The sequence below is a fragment of the Artibeus jamaicensis genome, unplaced genomic scaffold (genome assembly GCF_021234435.1).
Source record: "Artibeus jamaicensis isolate MK-2021 breed Jamaican fruit bat unplaced genomic scaffold, CSHL_Jam_final contig_233, whole genome shotgun sequence".
Lineage (NCBI taxonomy): Eukaryota > Metazoa > Chordata > Mammalia > Chiroptera > Phyllostomidae > Artibeus > Artibeus jamaicensis.
This window is the reverse complement of record NW_026521486.1, coordinates 4,599,496-4,611,916: the sequence shown is the minus strand read 5'-3', so window position 1 is coordinate 4,611,916 and position 12,421 is coordinate 4,599,496. Positions and strand designations below refer to the sequence as shown.

At 44.4% G+C, this 12,421-nt stretch overlaps 1 protein-coding gene across 1 annotated transcript in view; it reads left to right on the top strand.

The window, feature by feature from the left end:
- Positions 1-12,421, top strand: part of MEI1 (meiotic double-stranded break formation protein 1) — a 68,470-nt gene that overhangs the window by 19,408 nt on the left and 36,641 nt on the right. The window contains exons 12-17 of the mRNA XM_053662195.1: positions 4,442-4,556; positions 5,589-5,680; positions 6,194-6,335; positions 7,897-8,008; positions 9,860-9,920; positions 10,932-11,029. Coding sequence (XP_053518170.1) covers positions 4,442-4,556; positions 5,589-5,680; positions 6,194-6,335; positions 7,897-8,008; positions 9,860-9,920; positions 10,932-11,029 — 620 coding nt within the window. The remainder of the gene's footprint in view (positions 1-4,441; positions 4,557-5,588; positions 5,681-6,193; positions 6,336-7,896; positions 8,009-9,859; positions 9,921-10,931; positions 11,030-12,421) is intronic.

Here is a 12,421-nt window from a genome sequence, read left to right as displayed (position 1 = left end):
CCGCTTCTCACAGCTGGGTGCTGAGGAGCAGTGCCTTAGGTGGTTCCCCTGGGCCGGGCCACTCAGAGTCGCTGAGTTATGACGCTGTATGTGGAGGTGGGGTCAGAGCAGGGAAATGGCGGTGCCCTCCACTGCCGCTTGCCATGGGGACCTGCTGGCCCGGTCCAACCGCCCACTCCCTCGCCTGTCCACCCTTGCACAAATGCGCGACCTCAGTCAACACGCAGCCCCGGGCCCGGCTGTCTCCCCCTCGGTCGCTCGCCTGGTTGCTCGCTGGGTCGCTCACTAGGTCTGACCCTGCGCCTGGATTCCGTGGGCCTGAGTGTGTCTAGCCGAGTCCTCCTGTGCAACCCTGCTCCGCCAGCCGCTGGTTTCGCCCCTTACCGGTCAGGCTGAAGAATTTGTTGTTAACGGACTTCCGAAAAGTTCAATTTTCCGTGTTCTGACTGTGTTTTCTATTGCTAATATTTAGTTTTCTCTAATCTTGGTTGTGTGAGAAGGCACGGCACATCCACCTATGCCTCCATCTTGGCGGAAGTCCCTGCTTTCATATTTTTAATTTGGAAGAGTTCTTTTCAGTTCTCTGAATGTTTTAAATAGCACTTTTATTCTGCATTTACTTCATGGATGTACCAGTAGTTTTTTTTAAAAAATCTCAGTCTTTTGTTTTATTCTAGACTTCCCTCCTACTTCCTTTCTACTAATTGTTCCTTCTGCCTAAAATACTCTTTCTTTAAATCTTTGCATGATTGACTTATTTCTATCATTCAAGTTCATTCAGAGCATCCTTCCCTAACTAACTAGTTAGGCTGTTATAGCACCTACCAAACACTTGGTAGTTCTTGTTTACTCAGTTTTTTTGTCCTCCCCCCCCCAGCCTCTATAACATAATCTTTAAGAGGTCAAGGGTGATGTGAGTTTTTTCCTGCTATATATTTGCCTTGCTACTAATAGGTAGTCAGTATAGAATAAAGGGTATTGAAATGGATGGTGACACTAAGAGAACCTAGGGTCAAGATGGGACATTTTTTCCATCTTTCTGGACAGTTTTGGCCAGTAAATGAGAAGAACTCACTGGCTGGGACACTGCTGCAGCTGAGAATTCTGTGATATCTGACACAATGTTGCCAAGACAAAAAAAAGATTGCCTATTATTCATATCAATGGACTTTGATATCTTGAAAAAAATGGAGGAAAGCAGTATTTATTTATATAGTAAATTATTTTGCTTCCATGTTTTCACTTTGAAATTTTTTAAAAGACTTTATTTATTCTTAGAGAATGGGGAAGGGAAGGAGAAAGGGAGAGAAACATCAATGAGTGGTTGCCTCTTGCATGCCTCCTACTGGGAACCTGGGTCACAACTCAGGCATGTGCCCCGACTGGGAATCGAACCTGCGATCCTTTGTTTCACAGGCTCATGCTCAATCCACTGAGCTACACCAGCCAGGGCTCCATGTTTTCACTTTTAAAAATCTCACAAAGTATTATATTAAAAATCACCTATAAGAGGACTCTAATGAATAAAATAAACTAATCAACAAAATAGGACCACAGACATGGAAACATGCAACAGACTGCAAGTGACCAGAGGAAAGGGGGAGGGGGATAATGGTGAGAATAAGGGGAAGGGACTAGACAAAGAACATGTATGAATGACCCATGGACATGGACAACAGTGTGAGGATTGTCTCTGGGAGCAGGGGGTGGGATGGGTGGAGAAGGGCAAAGGGGGGAAAATTGGGACAACTGTAATTGAATAACAAAAAATAATTTAATGAAAAAATAAGGGGACTTCTGGCCAAGATGGACATGTAGGTGGAAACACTGTACCTCCTCGCACAACCAAATTTAAAGACAACAAAGATTTAGAAACAAAAACACAACCAAAACAGATAGAAAATTGAAGTGTACTCTAGATTCTAAAAATTAACACAAAAAATAGCATTTATATTACAATGACTTCCATCGGTCTCTTTTGCCCTTTTGTCCTTTCCTAGATTTAAAAAAATTATTTATTTATTTATCTTTAGAAGGGAAGGGAAGGAGAGAGGGAGAGAAATATCAATGTATGGTTGCCTCTTGTGTGTCCCCTGCTGGGAACTGGCCCCTGCTAGGAACTGACTTGCAACCCAGGCATATGCCCTGACTGGGAATCAAACCACGGTCTTTTGGTTCGCAGGCTTGCGCTCAATCCACTGAGCTACACCAGCCAGGGCTAGATTTGTTTTTTTTAATAGTTTGTTTTTTATATTTTTCCAAGTCCTTTCCTAGATTTGAATCTCTAAATTTGGAGCACAAACCCCAGTGAGGGTGGGATGAGTAAGCCAACAGGGAGAGTAATGAAGCCATAGAGCAGGAGCAGTTTCAATCAGAGGTGCCTCCCGCAGAGCTGGGAGTCTCCCAGAAGGTCATTGTTAGGGGACCCGTGGCACCTTTCAGACAAGGGATGGTATTTGAGCTGAGCTATGAAGGATGAGAAAGGTAAGATTTGTGGAAGGACCAGGGTTAGCCAGAACGTGTCTGCGGGAAAGCTAAGGGGTTACTGAGAGCATAGTAGCCAGCGTGGCCAGCAGGTTGTGTGAAGGGGAGTTGCACATGAAGAACCAAAAAGCCAGATGGATCAGAAAAGTGGAGAGTGATGGGTAGGGGGCTGGTTGTTAATCCTTAGACGACTTTACTTTTGACTTTAATTTCCCAGGGTGTTTTCTGAGGTAGGACCCTTGAAGTAGAGCGGTTTGGTGGAAGCACAACTAGAACAAGGAAAAAAAGAGTGAAAATTGCTGAAAAGAATTTAAAGATGGTGGAACCAGGGTTTGACAGTCAGTGTAGGATAGAAGCTGAGAGCTTCCAGAAATGAAGGAAAGGGGAAATCAAGCCTTAACTATAGACTGCTTGTTAGAAGCCTCAACAGATTACTCTCACTGTTCAAAAAAGGTCAAATGATGAGGGTTAACATAGGTTTCTTTTTAGCTACTGCACTGGGTTGAATAGCATTCTTCTAAAATGAGTTAAGATGAGGTCATATAGTGTGGGCTCCTGAATCCAATGACTGGTGACAGACACACACAGGGAAGATGGCCACGTGAAGGTAGAGGCAGAAATTGTAATGCTGCAGCTACAAACCAATGACAAGGACTGCTGGTAACCACCAGAAGCTGGGGCAAGACAGGATTCTTTCTAGAGCCTTTAGAGGGCACTAACCCCTTGATTTCAAAACTTGTATCCTCCAGAACTATGGGAGAATAAATTTCTGTTATTTTAAGCACACAGTTGGTGATAATTTATTATAGCATCCCTGGAAAACCATTACTGTTACCTTATACCCTGCAAAGTAGGAATTCATTCATTTAACATCTTTTTTTTTTTTTTTAGCATCAATTTACGATGTGTCTAGCTCTGTTTAGGTAGAGTGAAAAGGTGGAAGTGGTCCTTGGCTTCTTGGGGCTCACGATTAGAAGTCAATGACCCTTGCCTTCCCTGAGTCCATAGAATATGAAGGTTCAAATGGACCCTAAGTGCTTCTTTTCACAGTTACCCCACACTCACAATGACTCTCCAAAAGTAGTTCTCAGTCTCTGCTTATAATCTCAAAGAACAGGGAGCTCACTTCTTCCTAGATAGTCCCCTCTACCTCTACAGAGTTGTGACCCATAGAAAATTCTTTCTTATGCTGAAATAAAATCTAGGTCCTGATAACATTTACCTGTTGGTCCAGTTTTTCCTCAGCAAGATGACAGAGGACAAATCTGATCCCTCTTTTTTTTAAAAATATTTTTTCTTTATTTTTTAGAGAGCGGGGAAGGGAGAAAGAGTGGGAAGGAAACATCAATGTGTGGTTGCCTTTCATGTGTCCCCCCCTGGGGACCTGGCCCGCAACCAAGGCATGTGCCCTGACTGGGAATCGTACCAGCAACCCTTTGCTTCGCAGGCCCATGCTCAATCCACTGAGCTACACCAGCCAGGGCTGATCCCTCTTCTCCACTAAGAGCTTATCATGAATTTGAGAACGGAGGCCCTAACATATCTCTTCATGCACTTTCAGTTCTAGATAGTACTTTCACCAGCAGGCCCTTCTCAGTGAGAAAACCTTAGTAGCAATAATAATAGTCATAGCTGTCATTTATAAGGACTTACTATCTATCAAGTGTGCTGCTAAGTGCTTGGCATACATGATCTGATTTGATTTTATTACACAATAATTCTATGAGGAGAGTGCTAATAACTTGCAGTTAATAGAAGAGGAAACTGAAGGTTAGAGAGGATGAGGAATATACACAAAGTCACGCAGCTAGGCAAGTGCCGGGGCAGGGATTTTTATCCCAGCACATCCTGGACCTGTGCTCTGTCAGCCCCTTTGGCCCCCATTGCCCGAGAACCTGAGGATATCTTGCAGCACCCTTATGTTGCCCTAAGCCTGCCTTTGTCTCTCTGGGTGCAGGAAGGACCATCAGAGTGCTCCACCCGTGCAGTACAGGGAACTGCGGGCCTTGCTTGAAGTCATGCTGAACCGGTGTGCCGATTTCTCCCGGACCCTGCTGGGCAGGCGGTCCCTGGTTAGTGCACTGCAATCTGGATATCATGCTGTAATGTGTTTTTAGAAGATAATTATCTTACCTTTGTATGCACTTCATAACTTTTTCTCATGCCCGTATACCTACAATATGTTATCCCCCCCCCCAACTACAGAGCTGTGAGGCTTAATAATTGCTATTTTTATATTTACAGATTAGGAAACTGAAGCCACAGGGTTAAATAACTTTTCTCTAAAGTTCAAAACTATCAAATACCTGATTTTGGATCATAAATCCCAGAGTATTTGTACCCAAACCTACTACATGCTTTATCTTTTATATTATTCAAGTAGGTGTGATAAATATTCTCACAAAATTATTTGAGACTGGATTTACTAGAATCTGACCAGTCTGCAATATGTTGAATTGTTGGCTTTAAAAAAAAGATTTTATTTATTTATTTTGGGGGAGAGGGTACGGGAGGGAGAAAGAAAGGGAGAGAAACATTGATTGGTTGCCTCTAGCCTGGCACAGAACCCAGGCATGTGCCCTGACTAGGAATTGAGCCAGTGAGGTCTGCAGGTCCGTGCTCAATCCACTGAGCCACACTAGGAAGGGGGAATTGTGGACTTTTAAATGTCCATGGACTTAAAATATCAGAAAAGGTACTATTAATGTGAATAATGATTAAGCCTTTGAGGATTAACTTTGGAAATTAAGTTCTTCACACCTGATGGGGCAGAGATTTTTGTGTGTTTTGAAGCAACTAATGTGGGCATTATAGCCAGTTTGGCCAATGCCGCCAGCCTGTGGCAGCTTTCTGCGTATGACAGAAGAAGAGCCAGTCCTATGGTTCATAGGGAAACAGATGGTTAAGGTTCCCCCTTCTATCATTTTTTAAAGGACCTGGTAGATGGCTGGATGTGTGAGGATATAACCAAGATCCCCTGGAAAATGTTAGGTGTGGGGAAACCCAGGCCCCAGTGTGAGAGGAAGAGATCCGAGGGCCTCAGCGCACAGCCTGGGACACCGAGTGGCATTTGATCAACAAGTTCTCTTCTCTCCTCACTTCAGGGTCATGCCTCCACTAGAGACTTGGAGAAAGCCGTTCTTCGAAGGGGAAAGTTTCTCCTGAGCACTCTGGAGGGATTTAGAAATGCCTGCAGGTGAGGGCCCTCTGTGGTCTGAATAGTAGTAAGGAGGGTGGGGCTTAGAAAGGAATCAGACAAAGGATAAAACTCTAGACACAACACTTGATTTCTGATGCTTTGCTGCATAGTGAGAGGACTCTGGCTGGGGATATGTGTGAGTGTGGAGGCAGTGTGTGGAGGTCTGAGGACATATAGCTAGAGTAGGAGGATTCTAGAGATTCCCTCTGGTGATGTTTGCTTTACTGTGTTGCAAGGTTGTGTCTCATTCAGCTTTGTTTCTCTTCCCGAATAACCTAGCCCAGTAGGTGTTCACTGAATACTTGTTGGATTAATTTAGTTCACATGTCTAGTGTTTTTTATATCCACTATGTGCTAGCCCTCCTTTATTGAGGCCTCTTGAATTTTCTCCCAATCTGCTGGTAGAGATACTTTCCCTGGATCCTGAGCTCAGGCATCGCTCTAGGAGGACGCTTCTAACCTTCATGTTCCACAGGAGGTAGTGGATGTACTCACACGTTGATTTCTCAGGTTGGCTGTGGAATTCCAGAGTGACCCTTTGGCCCAGGAGAATCCATTCACAGCTCCCAGTGCCGAGAAGGAAGACACCTTGGAGGCCTTCTCAGAATTTCTTCTCAGTGCCTGTGACTCCTTTTGTATCCCCATGGTGATGGTGGGTTCCCCTGAGCCATGGGCAGAATGAAGCTTGGGGAGGAGAAGAATGAGAGAGGGAGCCAGGCCTAGAGATGCAAGGCAGTAACTGCTCCACTGGGCCTTCTGAGGTTCTCAGCAGGGTTGTTCTTGCAGCCACTTCCTTTGGTTTTAAAAACAAAGCATAGTATTTCATTGTAACACTAACAGATGCCAGTTGGGAAAAAGTAGGTAATATTTATAGTCATTACCTAATTTGATCACCCTAATGACCCTGTGAGATGGATGCTATAACTTTCCCAATTTAAAGATGATATTGTCATTTCCTATGGTTATAAGACAAGTGCCTGACGGTACTGAGATTTGAACCCATGTATCCTTGTGCATAGTAAAGAGCAGCAGTGAATGTCTGTGACCCAGAATAATTAAGAAATACATATATGTGTTCTGTAAAATGAGAGATGCCCACTCTGGAAGAGCTTCAGTTTGAGCTGACTTAAGATGGAGATGTTAAGAAGATCTGGTCTAGAGCTGTTGACTGTCCAGCTGACACTGAGCGAGTCCTGTCCTGTTTGAGGTTTGGACATCCTGTGAGCCTTTGAAGACACCCTATTAGTCGGGATGGACACTGGGAACAGTAGGTGGCAGCAGGGAGGCAGCAGAACCATCAGGTTCTGACAGCAGACAGCCTCTTTTCCTTGAAGAGGATGTGAGCCCGTGTGCCAGGGGCTGCAGGCTGGTGACTGTCAGGAGCCAGGGGTGCAGCCCTGACTGACACACGCAGGCAATAACACTTGGGCAATTCATGTAGATGTCTTCATCTGCTCTGCCTTCCTCCTAGATTTCTAAAGTGTTAGAGCAAGATCTAGAACTAAATCATAGAATCGTTATTTTTGCTTTCTACTTCTCTGTATTGTACACATTGTTTATTTTCTAAGTTAAAAAAAAAAACTTGGTTAAAAACCAAAGGAACAATATCTTTAAGAACCATGTGTCTGAGGTCCCAGATCTTCTTTACAGACAGGGAATTCGGACACTGAGAAGAATGATGGGGTGGGGTCCCGGGGGAGGTAGGGTGGAGAATAACCCAAGGGCACATAGCGACTTTGTGCAGAGCTTGAGCTAGAACCCAAGTTTCTCTTCTCTAAATCCAGAGCTCTGTCTACTACTACATCAGGCTGTCTTGTGACCTTGTTCACAGATCACATGAAAAATAAATGTGAAGGCAGTTTGTATACTCTATTATTGTTACTATGGCTATAGTAATAGGAACACAGCTGTCACTCTGCATTATCATTGAGAATGTACTTCTCACACATCAGATCTCATCTGTTTCTGGGAGGGAGACTAGTTGTTACTCCTCTTTTACTCTTTTTGATACAGAGGCCCAGAGAAGTAAAGTATCTTACACGCACTATTAAGTGGTAGATCATAAACTTTGGATGTAGGCTTGTGACTTTAGGTTTCCTTCAAATGTAAAGGTTTAGTCTACAGTTTTAGATTTTATTTCAGTTTTGCTAATGATTTTTCTTTCCAGAGGCTCATTCCTGATGGAGTGTGCTTTCCCCACTGGTTCTTTGCAGAGTCACTTGGAGCAGGCTACTCACCCACCCTTGATGGAAGCTTTCCTCTCAATTCTACACAGCCTCTTTTTCATCGTTCCCCACATGAAAGAGAAGTTCTCCAAGAAACTTGGTAGGCAGCAAGCAAGTGTGGCAGTTGGGAGGGAGGCAGGCACCTTAGGCAGGTGCTCAGACACTCAAAGAGCATGAACTGTGGATAGGAAATTTACATCTTTGTTTAGAATCAAAATCCACTCTGCCCAGTGTTGAGTGGAAGGGAATATCATCCAGAAAGCAAAGTCTTTCAAAGCAGTTCTCAAATGTATTCATAATTCTCTGAAAGTATCCAGGAAGTTCTAGTTCAAAGCCTACAACACACCTCTTTCTATATTACCCTTCTACTCTATGTTCCCTCAGACCTCACAAGATGTTTAGCATCTTTTACACCTAAGCACTGAATGCCAGAAGGACCCCCCAGTCATTTTGACAACTGCAAAACATCCCCACATACTTTCAGATGCCTTCTAGGGGAGCGGTAGCAGTGTAAAGGCTGCTTTGTATCTAAACACCGAAGTGTCTTCCTAAAATTGAACCCAAGCAGCTCTTGACTTCTTTATTCTTCTCCAAGCTGTCTTGCATCTGTTTATTTTGTCTTTCATTAGTTACTTTTCTTCTCTACAGTGTAAACCTTCCTTTCCCACTTCTCCAGTTTTCACCCGATAAGTACTTGAATCTGCAGAATAAGCCCAGGAATCAGAGGCAGAGTCTCCTTTATCTTCCTTAGAAAGTGGTAGTGATGGTGAGAATGGGCAGTGGGAATAGCCAAAAATGGAAAGGGGAGGAGAAAGGTAGGAATCATTAATAACTAACACTTATTAAATTCGTACTATGTGTGAGACACTGTTTTAAGTACTTTACATGCATTAATTACTTTAATTCTCAGAGAACACAGGAAACATGTACTGTGGTTATCCTCATTCTACTGATGAGCACGCTGAAGCTCAGAGAGGTTGAATAACTTGAAGTTGTATGACCAGTATTCAAACTTGGAAGATGGCTTTAGAGCTTATTTTCTTTTATTCTTTTTTAAAATATTTTATTTATTTATTTTTAGGGAGAGGGAAGGGAGGGGAGAAAGGAAACATCAGTGTGAGAGAGAAAAATACATCAAGTAGTTGCCTCTCATCTGGGAACCGAACCTGCAACCCAGGCATGTGCCCTGGCTGTGAAGTGAGCCGGCAACATTTCTCTCTGCAGGATGATGTCCAGCCAACTGAACTATACCAGTCAGGGCTAGGGCATATATTCTTAATCTGTGTTATGCTTGCCTCTTATCATTATCATTCCGAGATGTGTAAATCTCTGGGTGGCAGTAGTGGAGAGCAAGGGCTGTAGAGAAAGGCTGTGTGTGGGGAGATCTATGCAGCATGAAGCCAGATAGAACAGGATCAGGGGACCAACTTTCAGGAGAGGAGAGGGAAGCAGACACTGGCAGCCAAGTGTTGGGCAGAGAGACCTGGAGTAGGGGGTGGAGAAATGCTGGGTCCCTGAGAGACTGGGCCAGGAGGAGCCCTTCCAGCAGTCAAGCTGGCCGCCCCCTCCCAGGGGGAGTCATGGGTTAAACTGCTGTCCCAGAAAGTCGCTGTGAAACTTGGAGAGATTAAGTCCTTGCTATATGCTTTAGCCCCAGGAAAGAATGCAGATTATTTCCAACACTGGAGGTGGCGCAGTGGGAGCTCTTGATATTCTCCTTGTTTAAAATTCTGCTTTTGTCTCAGTTTGACAACCAGTGAGATACGAAGCTGATTGTCAGAGAAGTTACACAGGTGCTCCAGAGTTGCAATACTAGATAGCGATGGAGCAAAATTTGAACCCTGGTCTGCGTGACTTCAAAACTAGTCCTCTTCGGTACCACCCAGATTTGGAAACCTCTGTAATGGGTTTGGTTTAAATCATTCTCTGCTTTCCTCCCACTTTCCCCAAGCTGCCTCATCCTTCATACGACTAACTCTGGAACTGAAGGCCAGGTTCTGCAGTGGCCTGAGGTATGTATGGTCCCAGGCAAACTTAATGGCCAAGGAGCCAGCATCCTCCTTTACTAGACAAGTAGAAATTTCTGACTGGTTTAGTCATAGGACCGTGGCGGGGGTGCGAGTTGTTGACACAGTGTCAGAGTTACTCAGCCATTGGTGGCATGAACTGTACTTGCTTCTACCACTTTTATTTAATCTGGTTCTGGTAAGGGCTCTCCTTCCATGTGATAATTGGATGGGTACCTATCACATCAAAACTGGAAGGGTTTTTAGAGGTCATTTATGTAAACCCTCATTTTACAAATGGGAAAACCAAGGCCCCTTGAGGGTAAGGGATGCAGTGTCCCCAAGAAAGAGTCATGCTCTGGTTGCTGCCAGCCCAGCAATTCCAGAGAAGACTCTGTAGAAAGGTTGCTGCCTCAGTCTGTCTTCTTAGGTTTCTAGAGCAGCTTTCTTTACCTTTGCATTTATTATTTGCTAACTGCCTCTGCATGTACTTGGCAGGTTCCATTTGTTACTGTCTACTGCCTACAAGGTGACTGCAGTGTAGTATCTACTCCCCTTTCATGCGTCTGAGTAGAACACATAGTATCCAGGGGAAAACAAGGGGATCCATCTGGATGCCAAGTCACACTTTCGCCTGTTTGTGTTTCTCCTTGAGAACCCGTCTTGGATTCAACAGCTTCCTCTCTTTCTAGTACTGCCCAGCCCTTTCCTGACCAAGGAGCACTTTTTTGTTTGTATGTTTTATGAAATTGGAACTTAGTGGCCTTCCTTGATTTACTTTTCAGCAAATTTTTAGTCAATATCTGTATGGGCTAAGTGCCTAAGTTACAGCGTGGGACAGCAGGTTCCATATTTACTTGTCGCAGCCACCTCTAGACCTCTCCCAGGGCCATGGTTAGAAGCTCACTGGGCTCTGGCACAGAGCAGTGGTGCTCCAGTACATGGTAGGGATAGTGCTGTCCCGGCCAGGGTAGCAGTATCTTCTCTCTTGTTCTCTCTTTGGATTCTCCCTCTTAGTCACTCAGCCCTGAATCAAGTGTGTTCCAGTTTCCTCTACTACTTGTGCATCAACCTCCTCTCAGCTCTAGAGAAGACAGAACCACCATCTCAAGAAGGTAAAATGCTGCTGTTTGACTGCTCATGAGGTCTGTGTGGTGTAAGAGAGTTTGGATACCTTATTGTTTGGCTAGGTAGTGAGTCAGTCCAATAATAGGATCCCTTAGCCTGAAGCTGCCCAGGGGAGCTTGATTCTAGGGAGTTGAGATAATAGAATCAGAAAATGATGGAATCTAAGGCTCCAGGCTCCTGGACCCTTAGACTCTAAGGGTTGAGAAGGACCCTAAAGCTCATCAAGTGCAGTTTATCCCTCTGCCACATCCCCCAGACCAGACCTCTTGTCCTCTTCTTGCTACCTTCAGAGACCTCTGCTCAAAATATATTGAACCTCTTTCATTTCTTTCTTTTTTCAAGAAATACTTCTTGAGCATCTACTATGTATCAGACTCAATTCCAAGCTCTGGGGATAGAGCTGGGGATACAAAGTCCTGCTCTCATGGAGTAGGAGAGACAGACAATAAACTTACAGATACAGGGTCAGGGATGGATAGGTGCTACAAAAAAAAACTGGGCAAAGGGATGGAAGGGTGATGGAGGAAGGAGGTACATGTTAGCTAGAGTGATCAGGGCAGACTTCTGTGAGAAGGTGACATTTTAGCACAGCTCTGAGTGAGGTAGGGGAAGACCATGCAGAATGGAGGGCTGGTAGCTCCCCTTCAGGTGAACGTTCAGTGAGCTTCTGCTACGTGCTGGGGAGGCCTAGATGCTGCTGGGGATATGATATGTTCTTTGCCCTAAGGAGTTCCTCTATCCTAGACCTCTCTCTTGGTATAACATAAAACAATTTAACCATTATTTTATTCATTCATCAAATATTATATCTTCCTTTAAGGTAAGACTTGGTGCTGCTCATGTTTCCTCTTTTTACACTTATATAGACTGTCTTCTCCCTCACTTCCTAGACTCTCTTTTGCTTTTGTCTTTCTCAGACACCATGCTGAGAGACAGAAACCCAGGTGAACATTTTCATTCCTTCCAACGTGGCTTGACTCTTAGTTCTCTCACTATACGGCCACTCCTCTCTGCGTGGTCTGTAGCTGTCTGCCTGTTCAGGCATGGTCTGGCCTGCAGAGAGAATAGCACAACAACTTTGGCCATGGTGGTCGTCTAAGGCCACATTGGAGCCACATCACGACAGCTTCTTGTGCTCACCAGTGCTGCCGGCAGCTCCCTTACTTGTTAGAATATGAGAAATTCCACATAGCTGTCCCCTTTGGCCCAGAGACATTGTCGCATCTCAGACCTTATTACAGGCAGAGCAGCAGAGCTTACTAGAGGCAGACTGCTTCTTTAAAATATCAGAAGCGAGGGCAGGTGGATGTGTGAGGCTCAAGGATACTAGTTTCATTATCATCATAATGCTCATGTGCTTTGGTAGAAAAAGCACTAAA